This window comes from Nyctereutes procyonoides, unplaced genomic scaffold (assembly GCF_905146905.1).
Source record: "Nyctereutes procyonoides isolate TBG_1078 unplaced genomic scaffold, NYPRO_anot_genome, whole genome shotgun sequence".
Lineage (NCBI taxonomy): Eukaryota > Metazoa > Chordata > Mammalia > Carnivora > Canidae > Nyctereutes > Nyctereutes procyonoides.
Window position 1 is genome coordinate 13,938,577 of NW_026575034.1, and position 26,073 is coordinate 13,964,649.

Consider the following 26,073-nt stretch of genomic DNA (forward strand, 5'->3'; position numbering starts at 1 on the left):
AAACTCCCTCACGAGGTCCTGTAGGGGCAGAGGCTGCTGTGCATTTTCCAAAATATACTTCCCTTTTCTTGTGGGCTCTCAGCTAAACCAAATTCTCAGCTTCCCTTGAAGTTAGGTCTGTTTGCACCCTCATCCTGCCAAGGGAAAGCATGAACAGACATGATGCCTACCGCTTCCTGCCTGGCCCATACAAACTCTCCATAGGATCCTCCACTCTTCCTCTCCTATCTATGCTGCTGAATGCAGGGGATCCAGTAGAAGACTCTGGTATCCAGGAGAAGATGGTGGAGCCACAGGATGGAAGGAACCTGGGTTTCTGAGAAGCTACACAGAGAATCATCCACTGAGCAGAAACATCCATATTCTACTTTGCATGAACTGGAAATAAACTTATATTGGGGAGGATTGTTTGTTATAGCAGTTGGAGTTAGGACTCTACATTCCTTCTCTTACTTCTCATACTTACCCAGATAACTATGTGTTCATGGAAATCTAGCTCAAGGGCCTTCTCAGCAATCATGGTCACCCCTTCCTTTGTATCTCCAATCTCTCGAGATGGAAATCCTTTATTGCAATTTTTGCACCACATTGCAATTCCCTTTTTACCTGCCTTCTCCATTGGACTGTGAGTTAATGCTGGAGAGGAACTCGTTTTAATTCTCTTTGCAACCCTAGCATAGAGCCTGACATCTAATAAATGTTCAATTCAAGTTGCTTGAAATTCATATAAGTTGAGATTTAAATTACTCTTTGGACTAAAGTGCTAAGATTCTAGCCTTAAGAAACATGGAATTATAGATTATCGGAGCCTCAAGCCTACCCCAAGAATCCTTTGTTCCAGACTCCCAATTTCACAGATAGGAAACAAAGACACAGAGAAGTCACCAGACACCCCAAGGTAGTAGGACCACTCAGAGGCAGACTCAGGGACAGACTCCTTCCCCAGCTTAACATTCTACCTATGGTGGTACATATTGAGTGTATAGTATGGGTATTCCACAACTGTTAAGTTTTGAAATTTTAAAAATCCACTCACTTGACATATAACATTTACATGACTCTGATAAGAAACCCCTGTTGGGGAAGGACATTCTAGTCTTCTTGTTTCAGCCCTAAAAATAAAGGACCCCAAACCAAAACTTAAACAATCGTCTTGGATAAGGCAGCAGTGGTCAAGATGATATCTCAGGGAGGGACTCTGAGACACGAAGATTGCAAATCTCATGCTATAATTGGTCAGTTCATCCCACAGAAGTAATAGAGCATCCTGACTGGCCACTGATGTCTGTAAAATGTCAGAAAGACCTTCCCAGTAAGGCAAAAAGGGCATGAGAAAAAGCACAGTAAAAGAGAGTCAGGAAAGTAGGGTGCCCAACAGTGGCCAGCAGAAAATGATGACTGTGATGTCAGAAGAAAGAGGTGAGATCTCTGAGGGACAAAATGACAGCCTTAAAGCAGTCTGAGGCTATCTAGAGTGGGGTGGCAAATGACCAAGCAAAACAGTAACAGACTCATGGTTACAGAGAACAATCTGGTGGTCCTCAGAGGGCAGTGGAGTGGGGGGGATGGGTGAAATCAGGGAAGAAGATTAAAAGGTACAAACTTCCAGTTAGAAAATAAGTAAGACACGGTGATGCAACATACAGCATAGGGAATATAGTTAATAATATTGTAAAAACTTTGTATGGTGACAGAGAGTAGCTAGATTTATCAGGGTGATTGCTTTGTGATGCATAGAAATGTTGACTCACTATGCTCTGCACCTGAAACTAATATAATATTGTCTGTCAACCGCACTGCAATTAAAAAAAACCTACAGGTGGGCATGATAACAGCACTTACCTCAAAGTAGGAGTTGTGAAGTGTGAATGGAAAGTTCTTAAAATCCTGCCTGGAATATAATAGGCACTTAATAAATATTAGCTCTTATTATCAGTGATGAGATTATCACATTGCATTTTGTGGATAAGTGTTTTTTACCTATTCACTTAAGTCCTTCAAAAGCAAGAACCATATCTAAGCTTAGCACAGTGATTAGCACAGAGGTGATGTGCAATTAAGTTCACTGAATCGTGTTCATGGACTAGTAAACTTAGTATTATAAAGATGTCAGTTCTTCTGAAATTGATTTATAGATTTCGCGCAATCGAAATTAAATTGCCATCATGGTTTTTCTGTGAAATGATAGGTTGATTCTAAAATGTCTATGAAAAATGCAAAGGGACATAAAAAAAAAAGAAAATGCAAAGGGTCGAGGATATCCAAGGTAATCCAGAGAAAGAAGTAAAAAGTTGGAGGGCTTGTACTATCACATATCAAGACTTACGCAGCTACAGAAGTTCAGCCAGTGTATTGTAGCAAGAGGAAAAGAAGAGGCCAACTGTAGAGTCTGGGGTCTAGAAAAAGTTTCACAAGTACATGGAAACTTGATGTATGATTAAGGATGTACTGCAGAGCAGTTGGGGGGAAAGACAATTATCTTCAAAAAAGGTGCTAGGGCAACTGGACAACTTGTAGAAACAGGTGAATCTTGGTTTCTACACATCACACACAAAATAAACTTCACAGAGATGGTGGAGCTAAACGTGAAGAGCAAAACAGCAAAGCTTTGAGAAGTTGGCCAAGAATGAAGTATGAATGACCTTGGAGTCAGAAAGATTTTTTTTAAAAAAACAGGACATTAAAAAAAAAAAAAACGCTGACAATAAAGGAGAAGACATATAAATGGGATGATACAAAAATTTTGCTCAACAAAAGACACCATTCGGAACAAGTATGGCAGAGTGCAGAAGGCATTTGCAATGCACATAACCATAATCAACTTTAATCCAGAACATATAAAAACTATTTCAGATCAATAAGAAAAAGATAGACAACCCAATAGAGAAAAAATAGGCAAGACACATGAACTAGGGCAGCCCAGGTGGCTCAGCAGTTTAGGGCCGCCTTCAGCCCAGGGTGTGATCCTGGAGACCTGGGATCGAGTCCCATGTTGGGCTCCCTGCATGGAGCCTGGTTCTCCCTCTGCTTGTGTGTGTACCTCTCTTTCTCTCTCTGTGTGTCTCTCATGAATAAATAAATCAAATCTTAAAAAAAAGAAAAGACACGAACTAATACTTCACAAAAGAAGGTGCTCAAATGGCCAAAAAGTGTCTGAAAAGACACTCGACCTCGTGAGTGAACAGGGAGATAGAAATTACTGCATTTCTACCAGATTGGCTAAATGTAAAAGGATTAACGATATCAAATGTTAACTGGAACTTTCACACCCTACTGAACCGAAAATAAGCAGTTTTCACTGGAAAAGTCTTTGGCAGGATTTACTGAAGCTGAACATATACATACCCCATGATCCAGTAATGCCAGTCCTGAATCAACACGAATGTATACAGATGTGGGCCACACAACATCTATCAGAAGATTCATGGTAACATTGTATTAGCACCCAAACGGAAACACTCCATGTCCATCATCAGTAGGATGGAGATGGAATCTGTGGCACATTCGTGTAATTGAATGCACTGTAGTAATGAAAATGAGGGAATTCCTGCTACATACAAGAGGGATGGATCTTTTAAACACAATTGAGTGAAAGAAGACACACACAAAAGAAGAAGAAGAAGAAAAGAAGAAGAAGAAGAAGAAGAAGAAGAAGAAGAAGAAGAAGAAGAAGAAGAGAAGAAGAAGAAGAAGAAGAAGAAGAAGAAGAAGAAGAAGAAGAAGAAGAAGAAGAAGACGACGACGACACACAAAAGGGCACCTGGGTGGCTCAGTGGTTGAGTGTCTGCCTTTGGTTCAGGTTGTGATCCTGGGGTTCCTGGCGTTCCTAGGTAGAGTCCCACATCGGACTCCCCACCAAGGAACCTGTTTCTCCCTCTGCCTATGTCTCTGACTCTCTCTCTGTCTCTCATGAATAAATAAATAAAATCTTAAAAAAAAGAGACACAAAAAATAATACAAAAGTTGTATTATGTGTCTTCTTTCACTCAAGATTTATATCAAGTTCAAAAACAGACAAAGTCATCTATGATGCCAGATGCCAGGACAGCAGTTACACATGCAGCAAAGTGGAACAAGTGATTTGGAGGGGCTCAAGCGATGTCTCTGGAGTGCTGGCCATGTTCTGTTGCTCAGTCCAGAGGTCGGCTGCATGAATGTATTGGACATGTGATCATTCACTAACCTGTGTGATTTGTGACCTTTCCCATAGGTAAGTTATACCTTGATAAAAATACTATTAAATAATGTTTCTAAATGATAAGTATTCACCTTTTTGTACATCTGGGTAGTGTCCTTAAAGGGTCAGACATAAACTCCGCTTCCCAGAAGGCTGCATCCCCATGGGTTCAAAAACACTAAGGGCATACTCTAGCTCACAGAACACAATACACAAGATGGAAGTTCTGGAGGCTGAAGTCAGTGTGGGGCTTCAATCCGTAATTATCACTGGTGATGATGGCAGTACACAGGATAATCTGAAGGCAGACAGGGGATCCTATGCCTCCAGAGAACCCTATTACGTGACTCTTTTCTGAAAGAAACAAACGTGCAGTATGTTCTGAGTCCCAGTAATGACTGAACATGACAACTTGGCAATAAATAATAGAATCTTCTTTCTAATGACTCCTCCCAAGTGCCTCCCAAGAGAGGCCATTAAGAGACCCCAGAAATTCAAGGAAAATGCTTATGAAGGATTTTTTTAAAAAAAACCAAAAAAGGTCCATTTAGAGCCATCCTGTGAGCACTTACGGGGAACTGGTTAAGGGCAAAGATTTCAGATGAGAATCCTAGAGCTATCATTTATTAATTATGTGACCTCTGGCAAGTTATTTCACCTCCTTGTTCCCTCATCTTTAAAAAGAAGTTAATGATATTGCCTTCCTTGTAGGAAAGTAGAGAGGATTAAATAAACATTTATCACAGAGCTTGGCATAAAAGGATTCAGGAAGTATAACAGATGCTGGCGGTGGTGCTGGTACTGGTGCTGGTGACAAGAAGATGATGATGATAATGAAGGTGATGATTAGGATGATAAAGATCATGATGCTCAGCAGGCTGACTGACAATGGGTTTCAAAAAGCTGGTCCTCAAGGACAAGCATGGAACCACAAAAAGAAACTCTAGGAGGTGTCAATGAAGGACCACTGGGAGGACTATAGTGGGGATAATCCTCACAGGACTTGGGGATGATCTTCACAGGGCCAGGTTATGGGGATATCTGGGTAAGCACTTCTAATGAACAGTCTCCCTGCAGCTCATCACACCCAATATAGGGTGTCCTGTGAGGTCCCCTCAGCCCCACACACTATATACCCTTTCAACTCTCCTTCCTTTTTTCATAATACCTCTCACCCAATTTTAATTATACTTATTTGTGAATTATATGTTAAGTGCTAGTCTCCTCTAATAAAGTGTAAGCTCTATGAGAGCAGAGACCAAGTCTGTCTTAAGCTGCACTGTATTTTTAGCATTCAGTGTGCTTTTTAACACACAGTAAATGCTCAATACTCACTGAATGAATGAATGAGTGAGTGAGTGAATGAATAGGTATTTGTCTTCAATGCAGTTTGCTTGCTCCTGCTCTGGCCCCACCTCAAAAGTTCCCATGAGTTACCATGTGTAGTATGTCCCTCATCCTTTTGTTACTGAGGTTTTGTCTGCGCAGCCCAGTGCTATGCCCCTGGGGACACAGAGAAAAGATATGGCCTTTCCCTCTAGGAGCATACAGGCTAAGAGCTGGGAAGAAAAGATGTATCAGCAGATTTTTTTAATAACATATGATGGGTGGGGATCCCTGGGTGGCGCAGTGGTTCAGCGCCTTTGGCCCAGGGCGTGATCCTGGAGACCCGGGATCGAGTCCCACGTCAGGCTCCCGGTGCATGGAGCCTGCTTCTCCCTCTGCCTGTGTGTCTGCCTCTCTCTCTCTCTCTCTCTCTCTCTCTCTCTCTCTCTCTCTCATAAAAAAAAATAGGATGGGTGTTATGAAGGTATGAACAATGTGCTCTGGGATCCCAGAGCATCTGGGTCTAATGTGGGAGTCAGAGGAGGATTTGAGGAGGAGGTGGCATTTGAGCTCCAAGTTGAAGAATAGGAGTTTGTCCAGTGGACACGAGGACTAACAGCACTCTAGGTAGAGGGAAAGGCGTGATGAGCCAGTCTTGGCCTTGGAAACTAGAAGTAATTCTGTATTTCATAAAATGCAAGCTGAGAGTATGCTAAGAGGTCAGGGAAAGAAGGTGAACAGGGGTTAGAAATTTAAAAGCCTTCAAAGCCTTGGGATACCAGTCTGGAGGTGATGAAGGAGTCCTGGGGGGTTGAGTTAGGGAACGTCATATTCAGATTTAAGAAGATCGGGCTGGAAGTTGTATGATTACTGAATAATAGCCCTTCCCTAAAAATCAATGGCAAGGGCCTCTCTGGCCTGCCTTGCTTGTATGAGGACTGATGTTTCACACTGGAGCCTTGGCTTAAATCTCTATCCAAGGTTGATTTCTCCCGTCACTGGGTACACTGGCCATATGCATATCCCAAATTCACAAATAGCTTCCTGTGTCCTTCAAATGTTGGTGTGTCTACCCTCTAACACAAACTCTGATGAGCTGTTACCCAATGCATCTGTTGTGCTTATCACCCTTGCTGGAGCTCATCTAGTACCATCATGCTCCTCGCTCTGCCTTCAGGGAGTTTTCCCCGGCTCCAGCCTCAGTGAAGAGATCCTGAACCAGACCCCAGCTCTACCACAAGGCCAGTGCCTGCCATCCACCTGCAAAATGTTACTGAGATGTCCCAGTCTTCACATTTCACACATCAACTATGGGGAACTTAAACTTCTGCCTCAACTTGCAACAGGGGGTTACAAGGACTGCTGGAGTAGTACACAAGCTACAGTGGTCCCTCCCTGCCCTGCATGATGTTCAGAGCACCAGGAAGCTGCAACCCGCATGCTTCACTCAGAAACAATAGAGCCCACCCGCCAGCATCAGGCAGGAGATGCTGGTGATGGGTTGATAGGCAGACAGGGCTTAAAGTCTAAAGATGAGCAAGTGTGTATGTTGGGGTTGGCTTATTCTGTTCCGCTGGACGGTCTTCCTTAGCCAGTGCTCCAGCATTCCCAGGCAGAGATGAAACATCTCCTATTCCAAATTAAATATCCTACAGATATCTAACAATTAAAAACTGGGGACACCTGGGGGGCTCAGCAGTTGAGTGTCTGCCTTTGGCTCAGGGTGTGATCCTGGTCCAGGGATTGAGTCCCACATTGGGCTCCCTCCAAGGAGCCTGCTTCTCCCTCTGGCTGTGTCTCTGCCTCTCTTTCTGTGTCTCTCATGAATAAATAAATAAAATCAGATAGATAGATAGATAGATAGATAGATAGAAAGAAAGAAAGAAAGAAAGAAAGAAAGAAAGAAAGAAAGAGAAAACTGTTTTTCTATAATGGACGTAGCTAACAAATCTGGATTCAAATCCCCTTTATTATGTGTAACCTTTGGCAAGTTGCTTAACCTCTCATGGACTGTTTCTAAATCTCCTGTAAAAATGGCAGTAATAGTGTTTATCTCACATTGTTGTTATGACAAGGAATTAATATCTGTAATAGTAAGTATATATAAATGTTAATAACTTATATTAAAAATAAATCATTCTCTTCTATAAAATAGGGATCATCATTGTCATCTCATGGGTTTGGTATAAGGATTAAAGGAGAGAATGTATATGAAGCACATGTCTACAGCTCAATAGAAGCTCTATCTATAATTCTTTCCCCCAAGTGCTACCTCTTCGTGGGATAGCTGGGAGCCAAATGAATGAGTCCTGAGCTGACCGTTATGTGGACGGGAAGAGGGATGGGTGGGAAGGAAGTTCCTGGGGAATTGGAGATGTGTTAGCCAAGAGAATTTAACTGAGAATATGGGTGAGGGCAGGGAGTACCAAGGGACACACACTGCCCAGGAGCCCCGCTTCTTCCCCTCCTCAGATGATGGGATCTTTGGGGCTGGCAATAACAGTACCCCTTCTCCCTCCTGAAACATAATGCCATAGAAGTGACTGTGACCCAAATTTAGTCTCTCTCCAGACCCCAGTCCTCCGGGTCTCTGACCCAAGATAGACCAATCAGAATCCTTCCCTGAGATTTTCCAATTTGGAGTTAAAGGTACAGGGCTTGTCTTTCCTGAAAGGATTTTCATTCAAGGTTCTTGGCAGCTGTCCTCCTTGTTAATTTGGAGAAAGTTTATCTATAGTAAGAAAAATGAGGACAACACATAGAAACACAGCCAAGAGATAAAGGATGGGAGAAGTGAGACAAACAAGGTGGAAGAAACAGGTGGAAAGGATGGAGGGAGGAGAAAACTCTTCGGGGTCCCTAGATCTATTTATACCTGAAGCCAGACCCACCCTTAGACTTTCTAAATATGGAACTCAATAATTCTCTTTTTTGCTTTAGTTAGGTTGACTTTGCTCCTGTCATGTTGCATAGAAAGAGCCTTCACTAATATTGAAACAAAGAAAAAAATTCTGCCCAGACTATATGATTCATTAGCAGGCTAGGGAAACAGTATTTGTGGCTAAACTGAGGTGGCTGACCAGGAAGGTGGCAGTTGGCACTTAAATGTCACTGAGATGACAGCAAATCTGTTGACTTCAAAACCATTAACTAGATGTCAACTTTAGGGAAAGAGTCAAGGGATGTCAAAGGAGCCCTGCTCTGCCCAACTATTCTTATCAGCTTTGATAAAGATTTCTAAGACTGCTTATTAAGCTGTAGATCACCCAAAATTAGATTATGTGGCTATGCCACTCAGTGACAATCCAGATCCATGAGTGGTTGACAGCTATAGGGATGGACCCAGACATGCTGGAACCATTCTGAGGAAGACTAAGTCATGAGGAATCATGTCAAATCTTACATTCACGGACCAGTCGCACCAGTACAGGGAGACAAGGGAAGCAAGCCTTCCCAGCAGTTCACAGGAATTTTTGCTGGCTACGAGCTCAGCATGATCCCAGAGTACAGCACGGCTGCCAAAATAGCAAACACAAGACCTGGCAAGCTTAACACAAACACAGTGTTCAGGACAAGGAGATAATCATTCCTCATGTTCCATCCCTATCAGAGCACATCTGGAGTACAAAGTGTAAGGGGACAAGAAACAGGATCCCAGGAAGAATAGCTGAAGAAAGGGGGAGTGTTAGTCAGAAGAGATGTCATGGTTGGTATTTCTCCACAAACACCTCAAGGGCTGACATATGGCCAAGGGGAGACCTTATTTTCTCGACTCCAAAGAACAGAACCTGGACCAATGACTGGAAGTTACATGGAAGGGAAATGTTGGTAAGATTTAGTGCCTGTTACATCCACAACCCCCACAACCAGGTCAGCTGTGGCTCAGGCTCTGCCATCTTGTGAATACTGTCCCCTAAAGGAAGCTCATGATTCTTCTCTCTCCACCACTCCACTGCCAAGGCAGGGGAAGGCTGCTGTCATGCCAGCTTTGAGGACGTTCTACCAGCCACTGGACTTAGGATAGGGCAGTGCTATGACCAGAGCTAACGTATGTGGAGCATGGGAGGTGGGGGTGTGGAGCTGGGAGAGGCTGCGATGGGGAAGCATGCTCATAGAAACATGACCACCTTTTGGCCATCCTCTCTTTGTGCCTCCCATTCTTGTTTTAAAAGGGATAAAAAGTGAGGCATGCTGGGTGGCTCAGTCGGGTAATCATCCGACTCTTGATTTTGGCTCAGGTTATGATCCTGGGGTCATGAGATCGAGCTCCTCATCAAGCACCATATCAGGCTCCCTGCTTAGGATTCTCTCTCTCCCTCTGACTCCTCTTCTCTCCCCCTCTCAAAGGAAAGAAAAAGAAAAGACAGATTATAGATTTCTAGAATCCAGTCCTTTTTGGGGGGTGGGTCCAGTGAAGCTATGGTTGGTTTAACTTTCCAGTAACTGCTGATTTTAGGGAAAGTCACTTAATCATTGTTGTCCAGGTTTGATGGATCAACAATCCTCTCTGCTGTCTTCTTCATTCAATCAGAACCAGTGTCTGAAGCTGGGAGCCCCTTCCCTTTGCTCTTTGGCCTGCTGTCCTGCTCCTCACCCCTGAACCATCAATGACCCAGCTTTAGTATGCCCACCTTCTTCCTCCCAAAAGTCTTCACCAGGGACCCAGCCATCTACCTGCCCTCAAGGCTGCCCCAAGTCAATGCCCCAGGGCACAGGGCATCCTTCCTCTCTCCTGGATCTCCTTACTGTTGGTCCCTATCCCTATCTCTAGTCTCACTTCTCTGGCTAAGAGAGAAATGCTTTTTCTCCATCTAGCTCTCTGAGAGGAAGATCTCACACCAGGATTCTTCTTCTTTTTTTTTTTTTTTTCCAAAGAATAATGATTTAATGCCTGTTATGTCCACAAACTGTTCTGGGTGCTAGAACTAAATGGCAGATAAGAAAGACGCAGTCCTTGCTCTCATATGGCTCATATTCTAGCTTGAGGAGGCAGATGATACACAAGATAATTTCAGAGAGTGATTAAGGGCTATCATGACAATAAAATAAGGCAAAAGCAATGGGAAACATAAATTGGTGGTCAAAGAAGCCTCTTTAAAGGGATAAAATCTGAGCTTAAACTTAAAAGACAAGAGGTGAGGCACACAATGATGTGAAGCAAGCATTCTAGTCAAGTGTATAAAGGCCCCCTGGGAGGGGGGAAGGGGCAATGAGCTTGGTGTGGAAAATTCAAAGGTTAGTGTTGCTGCTGTGAGGAAAAAGAAAAGGAAAAAAGGAAAATGAAGAAGGATGAAGGGAAAAAGAAAGAAAATGAAGAGGGGAGGACAAGGAGGAGGATCATAAGAGCTTCCTACAGCACCAAGAATCACTATCTACAATTTTTACCACCTGCTTGCTCTGAGTCTGCCCATCTTCCAACGCTCCTACCCCTCCCAACACAGTGGCTTGTGCTTGGCCCTTCTCTGGCTTTCTGATGTCTCACGAAGTCCATGAGGCACACTTACAAATATCTGAGCCACGACATTAGATAGGGTTCAAGTTCTTTCCCACGGGTCTTCTAGGCCTCAGCTAATCTGTAGATGTGTTTCAGTTTCCTGGAACTTTTCATGGAAGTTTTGAATATTCTGGGAAAGTTAGAAGCTTTGTCTATGTAGAGCTCACAAAGATGTCTGGTGATGTCACCTAACTCCTCGTCCTTAACTCCAGCTCAGCCAAGACACCCTGTAAAAGCGGGAAATGTATACCAGCAAGAGCTGGCCAGCCACACGGAAAGCTTTATGTAATGTGGTGAGCTCCCTGATACTGTAGGTGCCTTGACATCATCACATACAACTGTACATGGCCAGAAGAAAAAGGTAGGAAATAACGCCATTGATAATTTGGGTCACTTGCCCCTCCCCCCATTCAATGCATGCATGTGCTTGGGTGCGTGTGAGAGGAGACTCTCATTCCCTCACTCCATCATAGTGAGTATTTTGTACCTGTCATGTCAGTGGTCAAGGACAAGCAAACTTACAAGCTTGTTTTACCTGTTACTCAGCTGAGGAAACATGGGTCCCTTCCAGTGCTGGAGGGACAACTAGAAGTGCTGGACTTCTTGAGAATGGTCAGGACGCTTCTATTCCTAACAGAATGGTCCAGAAGGAGACACAAATAAGGCTACGTTGAATCTAGTACCCATGTTGTTTAGGTACAATTTGAAAGGATTTTTAGGGCATAATTTTGACTTATGGGATCTTTGCTTTCCCTAGTGCCCCTTGAACCTAACCCTCAAGTAAGATGGGACTCCAGTCTCCACAAATTATCTTTCATTTTCATTCTGAATATGCATCCCAGTGAGCTTTTGTTTTTTCAATTTTCCCTTCTCCTCCTCCTCTTCCTGCCCCTCCCTTTCTTCTTCTTCCTTCTTTACTTCCTCCTCTTCTCTCCCATTTTCTTGTGTGACCTACCTCCACCTTCATTCCTTTCTTTCCTTATAGCTTCCTCCTCTATTGATGAGGGAGGGGGCAAGACAGAACAGGCCACTATGACATATTGGCCCCTTTTTTCTCCTCAGTATGAAACCTATCAACACCACACACACACCGTGTCACTCCTTCCCCTAGTATATCAACTTCACATGCTGTTGAGAAGATCCTCAAGAGACCTTTCACTGAGTGACAGGACTTGAAATACTGTGTTTTTATACAAATATGCATTAAAACATGTGGCAGAGATAGTTAAATGTTCCCTTAAACTATTTTCACCTTCATCCTTTTGGGGAAAAAATACCCAATAACCAAATCCTTTCCCCAAGTGTAGAGGGGCATGTGGCTGCCTAGCTAAATGTCATATTTCCCAGGCTCCCTTGGAGCTAGGTGTGGTCAAGTCACTAAATTCTTACCAGTGGAGTGTGTTTGGAAGTGCTGGGCACAATTCTGGGTTACATCATGAAAAAGAAAGCTGCCTGCCCTCTCCTTCCTTTTCTCCTCTGCAAGCTGAGTGGAACCTAGATGTGCTGGTAGCCACATGGCTGTGACCACTTTGAGGAAAACACCCTACAACAGTGCTGTCCAATAGAAATAAGCTCAAGGCAGGTGAAATCCATTGTATTTGTTAACAAGCATCCGGTAGGGCTAAGTGTAAAGCAAGTAAGATTAATTTTAACAACGTATTTTATTTAACCTAATATACACAATTATCACTTGAAGGTGTAATCAGTATAAAAAATTACTGAGTTTTTCTTTCATCCTAATTTCTCAACACCTGGTGTGTATTTTACACTCATAGCACATCCCGATTTGGACTAGCTACATTCCAGGTTGTAACTCATGGCTATGCAATTGGCGGAGCAACACAACCAGAAGGAACCTGGGCTCCTGATTGACCCTGTGGTCAATGACAGCAAAGCTGTCATTATCTCGGACCTCTCATCTACCTCTCATTTCAAACACTGTATTCTGGGGTCTCTTTAAAACATGAGCTTAACCCGTATCTTGACTAATTTAACATAGTAAGAGGTTTTACTCCCCCACAGAAATCAATACTGACCTGCATCTGACATTCTATATAACTAGCAAATGGAGAGTAATAGTGAAAAGTTCTTGCTATATCAGCCCATGTTTCTGAAATGTCAGCAATTATATCCTATTGTTCCAGTTGAGTCAGTCAGCAGCAATGGAATGACAACTTAACGGTGTATGGGGGAGTACCCAAGTTCTAACCTTGAAAAATGCCTATTTGATATGCTTTCATTTTTTTGTATGTTTTGTGTTTTTTGTGTGTTTCAGGAAATTCAAAGCAGTAATCAATCTCTTTTAATCTTTATTATCGACTTGAACTAAATACCTATTAAAAGGGGGCAAAGTTTAAAAATAAAGTTACAGGAATCCCTGGGTGGCTCAGTGGTTTAGCGCCTGCCTTCGGCCCAGGGTGTGATCCTGGAGTCCCAGGATCGAGTCCTGCATCAGGCTCTGGGCATGGAGCCTGCTTCTCCCTCTGCCTGTGTCTCTGCCTCTTTCTCTCTCTGTACCTCTCATGAATAAATAAATAAAATCTTTAAAAAATAAAGTTACATAAGAAAAAGAGGGGGGCACCTGCGTGGCTCAGTTGAACATCTGCCTTTGGCTCAGGATGAGCTCCTAGGACCCTGGGATGGAGTCTCTCATCGGGTTCCCCACAGGGAGCCTGCTTCTCCTTCTGCCTGTGTCTCTGCCTCTCTCTCTCTGTGTCTCTCATGAATAAATAGCTAAAATCTTTAAAAAAAATAAAAAGAAAGAAAAAAGGGGAATGGTACAAGAGGGGAGGTATAACGGGTGACTTACAGTTAATTACAATATCACCAGCAATTTTAGTTTTTTAAAACCCCACTAGATAAGAAATAATTTAAAAGACCTTATCCAGGGGATCCCTGGGTGGCTCAGCGGTTTAGCACCTGCCTTTGGCCCAGGGCGCGATCCTGGAGTCCCGGGATCGAGTCCCGGGATCGAGTCCCACATCGGGCTCCCGGCATGGAGCCTGCTTCTCCCTCCTCCTGTGTCTCTGCCTCTCTCTCTCTCTATGTCTATCATAAATAAATAAATCTTTAAAAAATAAAAATAAGATAAAAGACCTTATCCAGCTTAAATTCCTCAATCCCCCATATGCACTTCACAAAAACATAATTTTGTAGGCATGGTAGTATAAATCTGCATGTAAAAATAAAACAATCAAATTAGGGCTTTTTTTTTTTCCCTAACCAATTTGTTTCTGTTTCCCTGCAAACAAAAGAGATTGGCTAAAGATTGACAAGGTTGTTCATGTTTCTAAATTAATTTTCTGGTTTATGAGGAAATATGATCCTGAAGGCTATAAAAAGAAAAAAAAAGCAAATGTAAATAAGGAGCCATAGTTTTATACTTTGTGTCCCGAGATATGTCAGGTATTATCTTGAAATGCTGTTGCTCTTTTCCTTCATTGCAGACTCACCATCCAGAAGGCCCAGGGTAGCTAGAGTGAATTCATTTTATTCCCCTTTCATTTTCGTGCATCAATATAGAAGACTGGTTAACAACAGAGATTTAGGAGTCAGACATCCCATGGCTTATATACTGACATCACTGATTATTAGCTGTGTGATCATGGGGAAGTTACTGAACCTCTCTGAGAATTGGTCTTCTCATCTGTAAAATAAGAGTAACAATAAGTTGCCTCAAAGAACTGTAAAGAATAAGTGAGATGAGTAGGAAGTACTTAACACAATGTCTCATCCAGTGTCACTGCCAAGTATTTTTATTTCCAAAATAATCATCTTATTATATATATATTTTTGAGCACTTACTCTATGACAGCTTTTTTTTTTTTTAAACGAGGATTATTTCTGACTCTCACAGCAACACTGTAATGGGTGGGGGAGTGCTCTTATTCTACAGCTGGAGAAATTGTGGCTCAGAGAGGGGAAGTGGCCGGCATGAGGTCACACAGTGAATATATGACTGAACAGAAGTTGAAACAGACCCAGTCAGTATCAAAGCCTCTGCTCTTTCTCCCAGACCGAGGTGGGGCTCTCAAGGATACCCACTCCTCTGGCATGGTATGCCCCATGGTGGGACAAAGAAAGAGAAAGCCAAGCAGCTTTGGAGGTCTCCAAACCTCCCGGTTTAGAATAAATCCCCCAATTATGCTCAAAGTTGGACAAGCTTTTGAAATCTCAACTGGACATTCTTTTCCCATCAAGTTCCTTGAAATTTCCCCTTTAAAGAGCATCTAGGAAAAGCCACTCTCATTAGCCAGGGTCTGGCTTTATTTTCCTAATAAACAGACCTTTAGTCAGACAAAAAAGCCTCTTTTATTTTCAATCAATTCTTGAACATTTCAGCTGATTTTCTTCTATTTGGCTTGAAATTGTGATCTGGGAATGGCTGGTCCGGCAAATTGTCCTCCTATAAGGGAAGCCCCTTGAGGATCCTCAACTTGTTATTTTTAATCACTGTAATCTCCTTGTCAAAGGAGGCCACGGTAGGAAACAGAGCAGGCCTTTCAGAGCTTTCTAAAGCACAATTATTGCCAAGGGAGGGGGGATAGGGGGAAGAGGGAGGGAGGGAGAGTAGAGAGAAGTGGTGGGAGAGAATGAAGTCAATGTAGTACTAAAGACTTAGAAAAGCCTGAATAATAATCTCCATTGGATCTTGGCTGTTGAGAAGAAACCCCATGTCTGTCTGTCTGTCTCTCTCTATATATATACATACATATATATATACACACACACATATATATATACACATATATATACTTATATATATTTTTTAACTGTGACCATTTGATCCAGTGTACAAGACCTACAGGAGATACTGGGTGGGGGGCGTGAAGAACAGAAGCTATTCAGGGATGAACTGGAATTCTGGGGACAAAGATTCTAGGCAGGAAAACAAGCCATGGTTTCGAAGGCTTGTGAGGGGCTCTAACCCACGGAAGAATAAAAAATAGCCTAGAACATCAGGGGAATGTTAACTTCCAGAGCCCTAAGTCAATAACCTGAACAGAATGCATTAGACTCTTTTGAACATAATTATCCTAAGAAAGTATAAGCCAACAGAAAATGTCACCAACTAGGCCAGCGCCCATTTCCTCTGAACTTTGAGTGGCGGAATCACGTTTGCTAATCTCAGAGTATTTACTCAGAAATGGTTCCTGCAACATCTTCCTTTCGAGATCTCTTAGCCACCAGAAGAGAGAAAAGGTGGCTGCTTGGCCAACAGCACGAGTGGGAGCATCACAGTCCAAAAGGCTAATGTTCAGGCTGGAACAAAAGTGTAGGGGAATGTCTAGTGACCCCCTCTCCCCCTCTCCCTGAGTCTGGTTCTGGCCTACCTGTCATGAACAGTGGCAGCGGTGGGACCCCTCCATTCGTGTGAATACCTGGTGCCCCTCCTCCCCTGGGCTGAGGTACCTGCCGCCAAGGCTCAGCCCCACAGGGAGGATTTGTGTGGGAAGAAATGGCTGGTAGGACACTGGCAGGGGCCCCAGACTTGCCTAAATCAACTAAAAATATCCTCCTGGGCTTATATTAAGAACAATCGAAGGCTGGGCTCCTAGTATGGAGAAATCATTTATTCATTCACTCCATTAATTCAGGAGGGCCCAGATGGCCACCGTTGGCTGGGAGACTGGCCTAGGGAGCGCCGAGGACACCTACTTTTAATCACACACACACAATCAGACACAGATCCGACTAGACACGTGCCCTCCTCAGTTCTTGAACCAACGAGGGCCTCTTGTGCACCTGGAACGGACGTGTCCTGCGGACCTCGGGCCCGCTCACCTCCGTCAACCCCTTCACTGCCTACAACCACCAGAGCGGCTGGATAATAGCTACTCTCACTGCCGGGGAAGTAAGTTCGGAGGAATTAAAGGACTTGCACAAGGTCACGCGGCGACCGAGTCCGTCTGACCGCGAAGCGGCTCTGCCTGCCACGTGGAGCTTGGGCAGCTCCCGGGGAACCCAGGTCCTCGGTTTTGCGGAGGCCCCGAGGGGCGGAGGAGGGCACGGCCGCCTCCCTCCAGCCGCGGGGAGCACCGGCTGTTTCCCCGCCGGGGCGCCGGGGTCGGAGGGGCTCGCCAGGTGCGGGGCGCCGCCAGGTGCGGGGGCGCCCGGGGGCAGCTCTGCGAAGGTCCCAGGGGACGGGGTCTGGGGCACGATCCCGGGAAACCGGGAGAAGCGTTCTGAGAAGGGTGGCGCCTGCCTCCGGCGGCCTCGGCGCCCGCTGCCCGGGGCCCTAACTTTCTGGGAACGCGGAAGGCGGGGATGCAGGGGCGGCGGCTGCGCCCCCCGCCCCCCCAAGACCCGCTCTTCCCCGCGAGGCGCCAGGGCGGACTCCGGACCAGGCGGTGCGGGGACGCGCAGCCCCAGGTGAGAGGGGCAGGCTTCCCTCCCCGCCCGGGTCCCGCCTCCCGACTGGAGACCGCGGCTGCTGCGCCCCCGGGGCGGGGAGATGTCGGGCTGCGGAGAGGCGGGCGATGGGGCGGCGTGGGGGTCTCCAGGTCTGCGCGGGGCGAGCGGCTGCCCTGCCCCGGAGGCGCTCCCCCGCCCGGCACCCCGTCCCCGCGCTCCCCGAAGCCCGCGCTCCGCCCAGGACCCGAGGAGCCGAGGCGCGACATCCCCCCGGGCCGCGGAGCCTGGGGTGGGGGGCGCTGGAGCCGGGGTCCCCCGGCCTCCGGGGAGCAGGCCGCGGCAATCTGGGCTTCTCTTTCCGTTCTCGCCGGGTCTCCCCTTCCCTTTCCTGACCCACGCAGAGCTCCCCGCAGGCCCGCTCCGCTGGGGAGCCCGTCCCGGAGATGCAGACTCTCTTCCCTCGCCCGGGACCCTCGGAGAATAACTCGGAGTTCTTTCCGGGGAGCCCTCCGAAAGCTTCAGGCTCTTCCTCCCCGCGCCCCGGGACCAGTCAAGGGAGAAGCCCAAGCCCCTCCCCCCGAAGGCGTCTGTCCGGGGAGGCTGGGGTGCCATCCCGCGGGGGGGGGGCGGCGGGAGAGAAGCCGGCAGGGACGCATCCTCCCCTGCAGGGATGGGAGCTGGGAGAGCGCGACTGGGGGAAACGGGTGTTCCCTCCACTCCAGACCGGATCTGCAGGAGGACGCGTCTCCCCGGCTCTCCCGGAGCGGCCGGGGGGTGTGGGGCGGGAGAAGCCAGGGTCCCTCCCCGCCAGGCCGGCGTGGCGCGGCGCTCGGCTGCAGCCCGCGCCCGGGAACCGCGCGTCCGGGATGGGGCTGCCCCGCCCGCCGCGGCCCCCGCGACGGCCCCGGACGCTGGCCCGGGAGGCGCGCGGAGCTGGCGGCCAGAGGGGCCGGGGCGGCCGGGCTGTGCGGGCACCGTGCGCCCGGGGCCGTGCGCCCTCCTCCGGCACCTTCCGGGGGCCGCGGTCCGCGCGCCCCGGCGCCACTTACCTCGGTAGCTGGTTCCCGGCTTGTAGAAGTCGGGGTCGCCCTCCACGCGGAGGCTGAACTCGGTGTAGCCCTCGCGCCGCGTGCCCTGGGCGCGCAGGAGGCGGCTGCAGTAGCCCTCCGACTTGGGCACCTTGTCCAGGGTCTCGTCGGAGAAGGCCAGCGCCGCGGCCAGGGGCAGCGCCAGGGCCAGCAGCGCTGGACTCGGGCTCAGCCCCGGGGGCGCTGGGGACAGCCTCATCGTCGCGGGCGCTCAACTTCGTGCCGCCGCCACGCGACGCCGGCCCGAGGGGGTCCCCGGAGGAGCGAGACCTCGCGGAGCCCGCGCGGGGAGCGGGCGCTGGCGACCCGGGGGCCGTGCGGGGCTCGGCGTGACGGCCGGCGGGCTGCGCGGAGCGAGGCTGAGCGAGCTGAGCTCGCGGAGCCGCGCGGGGAGGGGAGGGGAGGGAGGGGAGGGAGGGGAGGGGAGGGAGGGCGGCGGCGTAGAGGGAGGAGGGCGGGCTGGGCTGGCGGCGCCCAGATCCCCGAGCGCAGCGCCGTTTTGTTTCCGAGCCGGCGACCGGCGGCGCGGCCGTGTTTATCTTGCGACGCGGGATTCCCAGGGTCTGGCGAGGAAATCCCAGGGCGCGGGGACCCTGCCGCCCCACCCCCGGCCGCGCCTTGGCGCCCCGCGGGGCAGAGCCCTCCGCGGAGGGAAAGCCTGAAAACTAAGTTTGGTCGCGCGTCTCCTTTGCGCCCCGCCACGAGCCGGGGAGGGGCTGGCGGAGGGTAGCTCCCCTCTCCCTGCGCTCCACAAGCGTGACCTTCCTTCCACTCATTTCACAGATGAGCAAACTGAGGCCCGTAGCCGCACGGGCCGGGCGGGGCCAGGGTGCCGTGGCTGCTTGACTCCACTGCTCTTTTGGAGCAGGTCAGACTGGAGGATGAGAAGGGAGCCGAATGACTCATCCAACTGCGCCCAGTAGGCACAGCGCCTACAGCCTGTAATATTTTTGGAGGCTCCTGAAAATATTTCCTTTAAAATCAGAAGGGAGAAAGCATTTAGGTCTAATACGATGTGATACTATATGATATTAACGTGTTTCTGCTTATACCTACACGGCCCTAAAATAGGATGTTTGCTCTTCTTTCGTGAGGGAAGGAGACCCCAAAGACAAAAGCGCCTAAGGCCCAGGGAAGTCCTCATCTAGCCCTAGGAAGGAGTTTCCAAAGGTTCAAAGGAAAGTCTGTGTTTTCTTGGCTTAGATTTTAGCCCCGGTTCTCAGTCTCCAGTAACCGATGTTTGGAGAGGAACCGAGCCTGAGGCACCAACCCCAAAGCCAGACAGGAAAAGGCCCAGGTGGAGGAATTACTCCCAGGGTTACCCTGGGGACAGACTAGAAGCAAACCTTAGTCCTGCCGCTGGCCCACTGCGCGATTTGGGCTCTCCAGTCCTCCGTCTCCGGCGCTGGAGGGAGTGTGCCTGTGCCTGCAGGCTAATACACCCTTCCTCTAGGGGGTGCCAGAGTCCAGCGAAATGCCCCAGATGAACCACCTGGCCCAGCCGTCAGGCCTCCCCACCCCTCTGAACCCCTCCTCTGGATGGGTCTGGGCTAGACCTGGGACTCACCAAGCCCACCTGGGAGATGCCTTAAGGCCCCTGCTTCCCCTCTATAGGCGCAAGCATCCCTCCCCAGGTGTTTTCAGAAGTTTTGGTTACCTCCACTTTCATCATCTTAAGTGCCTACATCTAAAAAGCAGTCTCCTGTGCTTTCCAGGTTTTTCTATTGAGGCCACTCACACACAGCCCAGAAGACCTTCTGCATTGGAGAGCTCCATTCCTCCACACCTGCCCTCTTTTCATCCTGGTCCTGGGACTCCCGCTAACACCATTACCTGGGCCCCTTCTCTCAGAAGTCACCCACGCTCGAGTGCCCACTAACTGAAGCCAATTGTCATTTCTCGGTCCTGACCTTCCTTGGCCCTCCTGGCCCACCTGGTCTAGCTGACCAGTGCTCCTTTCAAGAGGTGACACCCGGGTTCACATCTGTGTCCTGAGTGAATTATCTCCCGTGTCCCTGGCTCGGAGCTCATGCTAGATTCCGTGGTGCATAGGCCCAATCATCCAGCATGCTTTTGTTGAGTGTGGATTTGGGGCCAAGTCTGTGCTGAGCAGTGGGCACCACAGGGAACAAAAATTCATTCATTTCATTCATTCATTCATTCATTCATTCATTCATTATGTTGAAGGCCCTCCATGCACTCAGCGCTGGGACACAAGACAGACTTATTACTTGGCTTTGTGGATCTTACCATCCAGTGGCAAAAGCAAACATTTAATACATAGTTACAGGATCTTTTCAAATTATACTTGTGATATATGCTACAGACTAAAGTGTTTTGTGAGATTTTATCTCAGAGGACGGGAATGAATACACAGAGATGAATAAAGTGTGGCTCCTGTCTTTACAGATCGTATGCTGTGTCCAATAATCCAAATATGTGCTCTTGCGTATCTTTTCATCTAAATCAACATATTCAAATCAAACATGGATATGGGCGGGTGTGGAATGGGTAGGGATGTAAGAGTTAATTTTTTTTTTTTATTAAACATTGACAAGAATACCATGTCAAGTATGAGGCCCATTTCTCCTTCTGCCTCATTTCCCAAATTAGGAACCTATAAAATCTCCTGTGTAGGTGCCACAGCTAATAAGGGAAAAAGATGCAAGATTCAAAACAGGCCTCACCCACACCAAAGTGGGGTTCTTCCCACCACCCAGTGTTAACCTCATCGTCTGGGCTATGGCAGCAGGCTCTCAGGAGCCCATCTAGCTCCAACACCACTACCCACACTAGATCTCCCCAACCCAGCTCTGCTGTCACATCAGCCCTCTGCTCTCTCTCCACACATCCAATCCATCACCGGGTTTCACCTTCTAACTACCTCTTGAACCTGTCCACTTCTCTCTATCTCCTCTGCCACCACACCAGTCAGGTGTCACCATCTCTCAGCCTCCTAACTGGGCTGCCCACGTCCACTCGTGTTCCCCTCCAATCTGCCTTCTGCCCCGAAGCCCAAATGATCCTTTTCAAAATGGAGGTTTGAATGTCAATCCCAAGGTTAAAATCTGCATCAGTGGCTTTTGGGGACTCTCAGAGTAAAGAAATCAATCTTCAACGGGGCCTCAGGGCCCTCCCAAATCCTCCCAGGCCATGCACCCCTTCTGTCATGGGCTCCAGCCACCAGGGCTTTTCAGTGATGTGAGCCTGTGCCCGGGCTCTGTGCCGGGGCTGTTCTCTCGGGGTGGCTTCCAACGCTTTAGAGGCGCTCCCAGCTGCCACCCCAACCCCCCCACCCCACCCCCCACCCTGCCAACTCCTAAGCCTCTCTTAGATCTCAGTGCAAAACTGCTTCCTCGGAGGAGTCTTTCCTGATTGCCTATTTGCACATTCGTCTTTATATGCTCTTCTGGAACCTGGTATATTTTCTCTTAATAGTGTCAAGATTTATAACTCCATATTCACTTTTTATGTTTGATTTTTACATTTTGTATTTATTCCACGTCGTCTGTCTCCATCACTAGACTGCAAGCTCCGTAAGGGCAGGGGCTGCCCCTGTGGCTCAGTACCCTCTTCTCCATGCACATCACATTCTATGAATAAAACGTCTTTAACAGCCCAAGCTCTTCCCTTGACATTCAAGGCCCTCTGTGATCTGGTTATAGATCCCCGGCTGAGCTCTCAGTGCTGTCCAGCTGGGCTCCCCGGGTCCCCCACTTCAGTCCTGCCTTGACACCTTTGCCAGTAGCTCTCCCATCACCCAGAGTGCCTTCCCCTCCTGCGAGTTCTCCTTCCCTCCACAGAATGAGAGCCCACATTCTCTCCTCTGGCCTTCAGTAGAACGTACAAGGAGAAAGTTTCGTCTTTTGACCATTGCATTCTGGTGGATTGTCATCAACTGTTTCGTGTGTCTGGGTCTCATCTCTGAGCAGTGAATCCAGTTTACTTTCTATTTAATTTCCTGTTCAGATGTTTTGTTCTGTTGTAAAATACACTGGACTTCAAGAAATCTCTTTCCAGTTTTGTAGCCTAAGGCAGAGCTGATGTTAGTTGCTACGGTGTTGCTAGGGAAAGTCATTTAGCCAGGGCAGATAATTAACTTTATCAGTATGTGTGTGTAAGTGGCAGAAAAGAAGAGCTGGGGCTCTACTTATCCAAGAGGAAAAAAAAAAATTTCCTTTGATTGGTAAGAGGTGAGATCAGCTTCCACCCCCCCCCCCCCCACTTAAGAGAGGAGGGAAAAAGGAGTTTCTAGAGTCGTGTCTTTCAGAGTATGGCCATTGAAACACAAGCATTAGATGTTTGCCTCAAAAGCAGATTCCCAAATCCCACCCCAGACCTATTGAATCTGCACGTTGAACAAATTCAAGCCAAAGTTTAGGAAACCACTGCCTTAGGCTTGAAATGCGAGGGTTCTAGTCTGGTTTTCCCACGTTTTGGCTGTGTGAAGCTGAGTGGTCTTGGCATCACAGGACCAGCTTAAACTATTTTCAATTGAAAATAGTGATACTCATTTTCTCTTCATCCTGGGCTTTTGAGAAATAAATGGGTAATTGTGGTAATCATTCGTAAACCTCAGAATGATTTATACAAAAATTAGAATCGTTACTCTTATTAATTTAGAACAAGAATCAAAATATATCTTTGATTCTCTAACTCCTAGTTATACTCAGAGGCTTTGATGGAAAGGGGTTTCTAGAAAAAGAAAATAGATAGATAATAATGGAAGCTGGATCACTCTGAAAAATCTATTCATAATCTTTCCTGAGGAAAAGCTGTTTACCAGGGAGCCAGTAGGTTTTGAGACTAAATCATGGAAGAGGAATACAAGAAGTAAAAATTTTAGGGGTGCCTGGGTGGCTCAGTCAGCTAGGCAGCTGACTCTTGATTTCAGCTCAGGTCATGATCTTGGGGTCCTGAGATAGAAACCTGAATTGGGCTCTCTGCTCAGTGGGGAGTCTGCTGTCTCTCTCTCTCTCTCCCCCCACCCCCATCTCCCTCTGTCCCTTCCTACATGTGTGCTTTCTTGCTCTCATTCTTTCTCTACAATAAATAAATCTTTCAAAAAAGAAAAAAGTAGAATTTTGAAAAATTCTAAAAGCAGAAAATTCAAATGGGGCACCTGGTCAACTCAATCAATAGAGCATGGGACTCATGATCTCAGGGTTGTCAGTTCAAGCCCCACATTGGGTATAGAGCTTACTTTAAAAAAAAAAATCAGTTAGGGACACTCAGTGGTTGAGCATCTGCCTTTGGCCCAGGGCATGATCCTAGAGTCCCAGGATCGAGTCCCACATTTGATCCCGGGACTCTAGGATCACGCCCCACATTCGGCTTCCTGCATGGAGCCTGCTTCTCCCTCTGCCTGTGTCTCTGTGTCTTTCATGAATAAATAAAATCTTTTTTAAAAATCAATTCATTGAAGAGCTATTTATCCAGCACCTGCTGTGTTCCAGGCATCGGTCATATCCTGTGTAACTACCCCTACCTTTGGAATTCTGAAGCTCAGTGGGTCTATCCCACAACTCTACCTTGGTATGAGCTCTGTTCACCTGGTCTCTCTCCTCCTTTGCCCTCCATTCAGTTGTGCCCTTCCTTCTGCTCCCTGGAGCATTTCTCTACCTATTTCCCACTGCCATGTCCAGATCAGGGCTTTAAAAGGTCCTTTAAAAGTCTCTTTCTTGAAAGCATCCAGTTTATGCTTCTTCATCCTCCCTGATCCTCCCTCCATCAGCTATAGCATCTAGGTCATTCCCCTGCAGCTGCAGAAAATCCTGCCACTGGCTACTGGCTACCTGCCCAGCCTATGGCCTGTGATAGTCACGGGAGACCAGAAAGTCTGAGTGTTATTCAGCCATCTTCTAATGTCTTCTACTCCGATGAGCTTGGCTCCCTTCATGTCAGCAGCCAGCACTGATAGAAACCTCGCTTTGGAGATCTTGATTCCCACCAGCCCTCCATCATTCCACTTTTAGCTTTCCCATGTCTTCACCCCCTTGACCCCTCTGTGTCATTGAGACCGGCTATTGGCTACTCACTTCAGACTTTGCCAGCCCATTTGTTGTCAACTCCTTTCCCACCCTGTCTGGATACCACCCTTAACCATTTTAACCACATCCTCACCAAGGCTCTTCATGATGTCATCTCTTCTGCTTCTCCACCTAACTTCCCCAACTAACCCTCACCCTAGATGAACTAAGCAGAACGATGGAGCTATCTCAGACTTCTGAGTTCTGCTGCATTAAACCTGGTTTTAAATCCTCACCAACTGTCCTATGAATTCTTTTTGTTTGTTTGTTTTTAAAGATTGTATTTCTTCATTCATGAAAGACACACACACACACACAGAGAGAGAGAGAGAGGCACAGACATAGGCAGAGAGAGAAGCAGGCTCCATGTAGGGAGCCCGATGTGGGACTCGATCCTGGGTCTCCAGGATCATGCCTTGAACCAAAGGCATACGCTCAACCACTGAGCCACCTAGATGTCCCCCTGCCCTATGAATTCTTAACCACAGTTTCAAAATTCATTCCTAATCAGTTTCCTCTCCCAATTTTCACAGTACCTTATCTCTATCTTCTACTCCTTACCACCTTCTCAAGTCTGCTCAATCACTCTTGATATTCTCACTCTTTAAGGGGGATGTGTAGGGTAACCTCATCTCTTATTTCACCCCCCAAATAGAAAACATAACCTCCTCAGCTCTGTGTCCTCTATCATCACACCAAATCAGCAAGACCCAAGTTCATTTCTTGCCTTGAGGCAAGCAGAAGGATTTGACTCTGATCCCTACCTGTGTTTTTGCCTTCAATTCTCTCCTGCCTTCTGCTGACCACTAATCTGGCTGTGAACCTCTTTGCCTCTTGGACCTCAGTTTCCTTTCCTGTTCACATCCACAGCCTGCAGGCACGGGTGAGTGGGTGAGCCTGCGCCCCCATCCTGGGATGGGATCAGGAGTGGGGAGGGAGGTGGTACTAAGCCTCATTGGACATCTCACCCATCTTCTCTCCCTCCCCAGCTGTTCTTTTATTGCGCACTTCAGAACCAGTTTCGTTGAAAGAATTGCCCTCACCCCCACTCCCACCTTGGTATACTGCTGCTCCCTCAGTTTTTATTCATTTTCACATGCGAGGCAGTTTGAGATCAGCTCACATCTCTTTATTGACTGCTCCAACAGAGGTCACCTAAGACCTCCTACCTGCCATAGCCTTTGTCTGAGTTAAACTAGACACAAGTCATCAGTGAGAGCCCTGTCATTGCATAGCTGGATGGGAACTCACCACTAAAAGAAGTGAAAGGGAATTACACCCATGTATAGGTCGAAGGCATAGGCCTACGGGTAGACCTGGTCCCACCTGGAGACTCCTCAGTCTTCCCACTTTGGATTTACGGATAAGAGAGAGCATCATGTCTGAATGCAAGGTGCAGCTGTGGGCAGCACCCAAGAACAAGCCCTTGGAAGTCCAGCTGTGCACGGAACCCAGACTCAGCCCGCGTACCCCCTGTGGTTTTCTTGCTATTAATCCAACAACCGAGACCAAGCAAAGCCACCTCTTTGAAGCTTTGGAACTTCATCGCTTAGGCCACATGACTATGGCACACTATTGCCACCTGGTGATAGGGAACAGAACATG

General features: G+C 47.4%; 1 protein-coding gene across 4 annotated transcripts in view; it reads right to left on the reverse strand.

Annotated features, from left to right (window-relative positions):
* SPON1 (spondin 1) overlaps positions 1-18,828 on the reverse strand; it is a 251,437-nt gene extending 232,609 nt beyond the window's left edge. For all 4 annotated transcript variants that reach the window (XR_008663460.1, XR_008663459.1, XM_055317861.1 and 1 more), the window contains exon 1: positions 18,401-18,828. Coding sequence is in view for 2 of the 4 variants with exons in the window: in XM_055317861.1 (XP_055173836.1) it covers positions 18,401-18,638 (238 nt within the window). In the remaining 2 variants the exon portion in view is untranslated. The remainder of the gene's footprint in view (positions 1-18,400) is intronic.
* Positions 18,829-26,073: the final 7,245 nt, after the last annotated feature.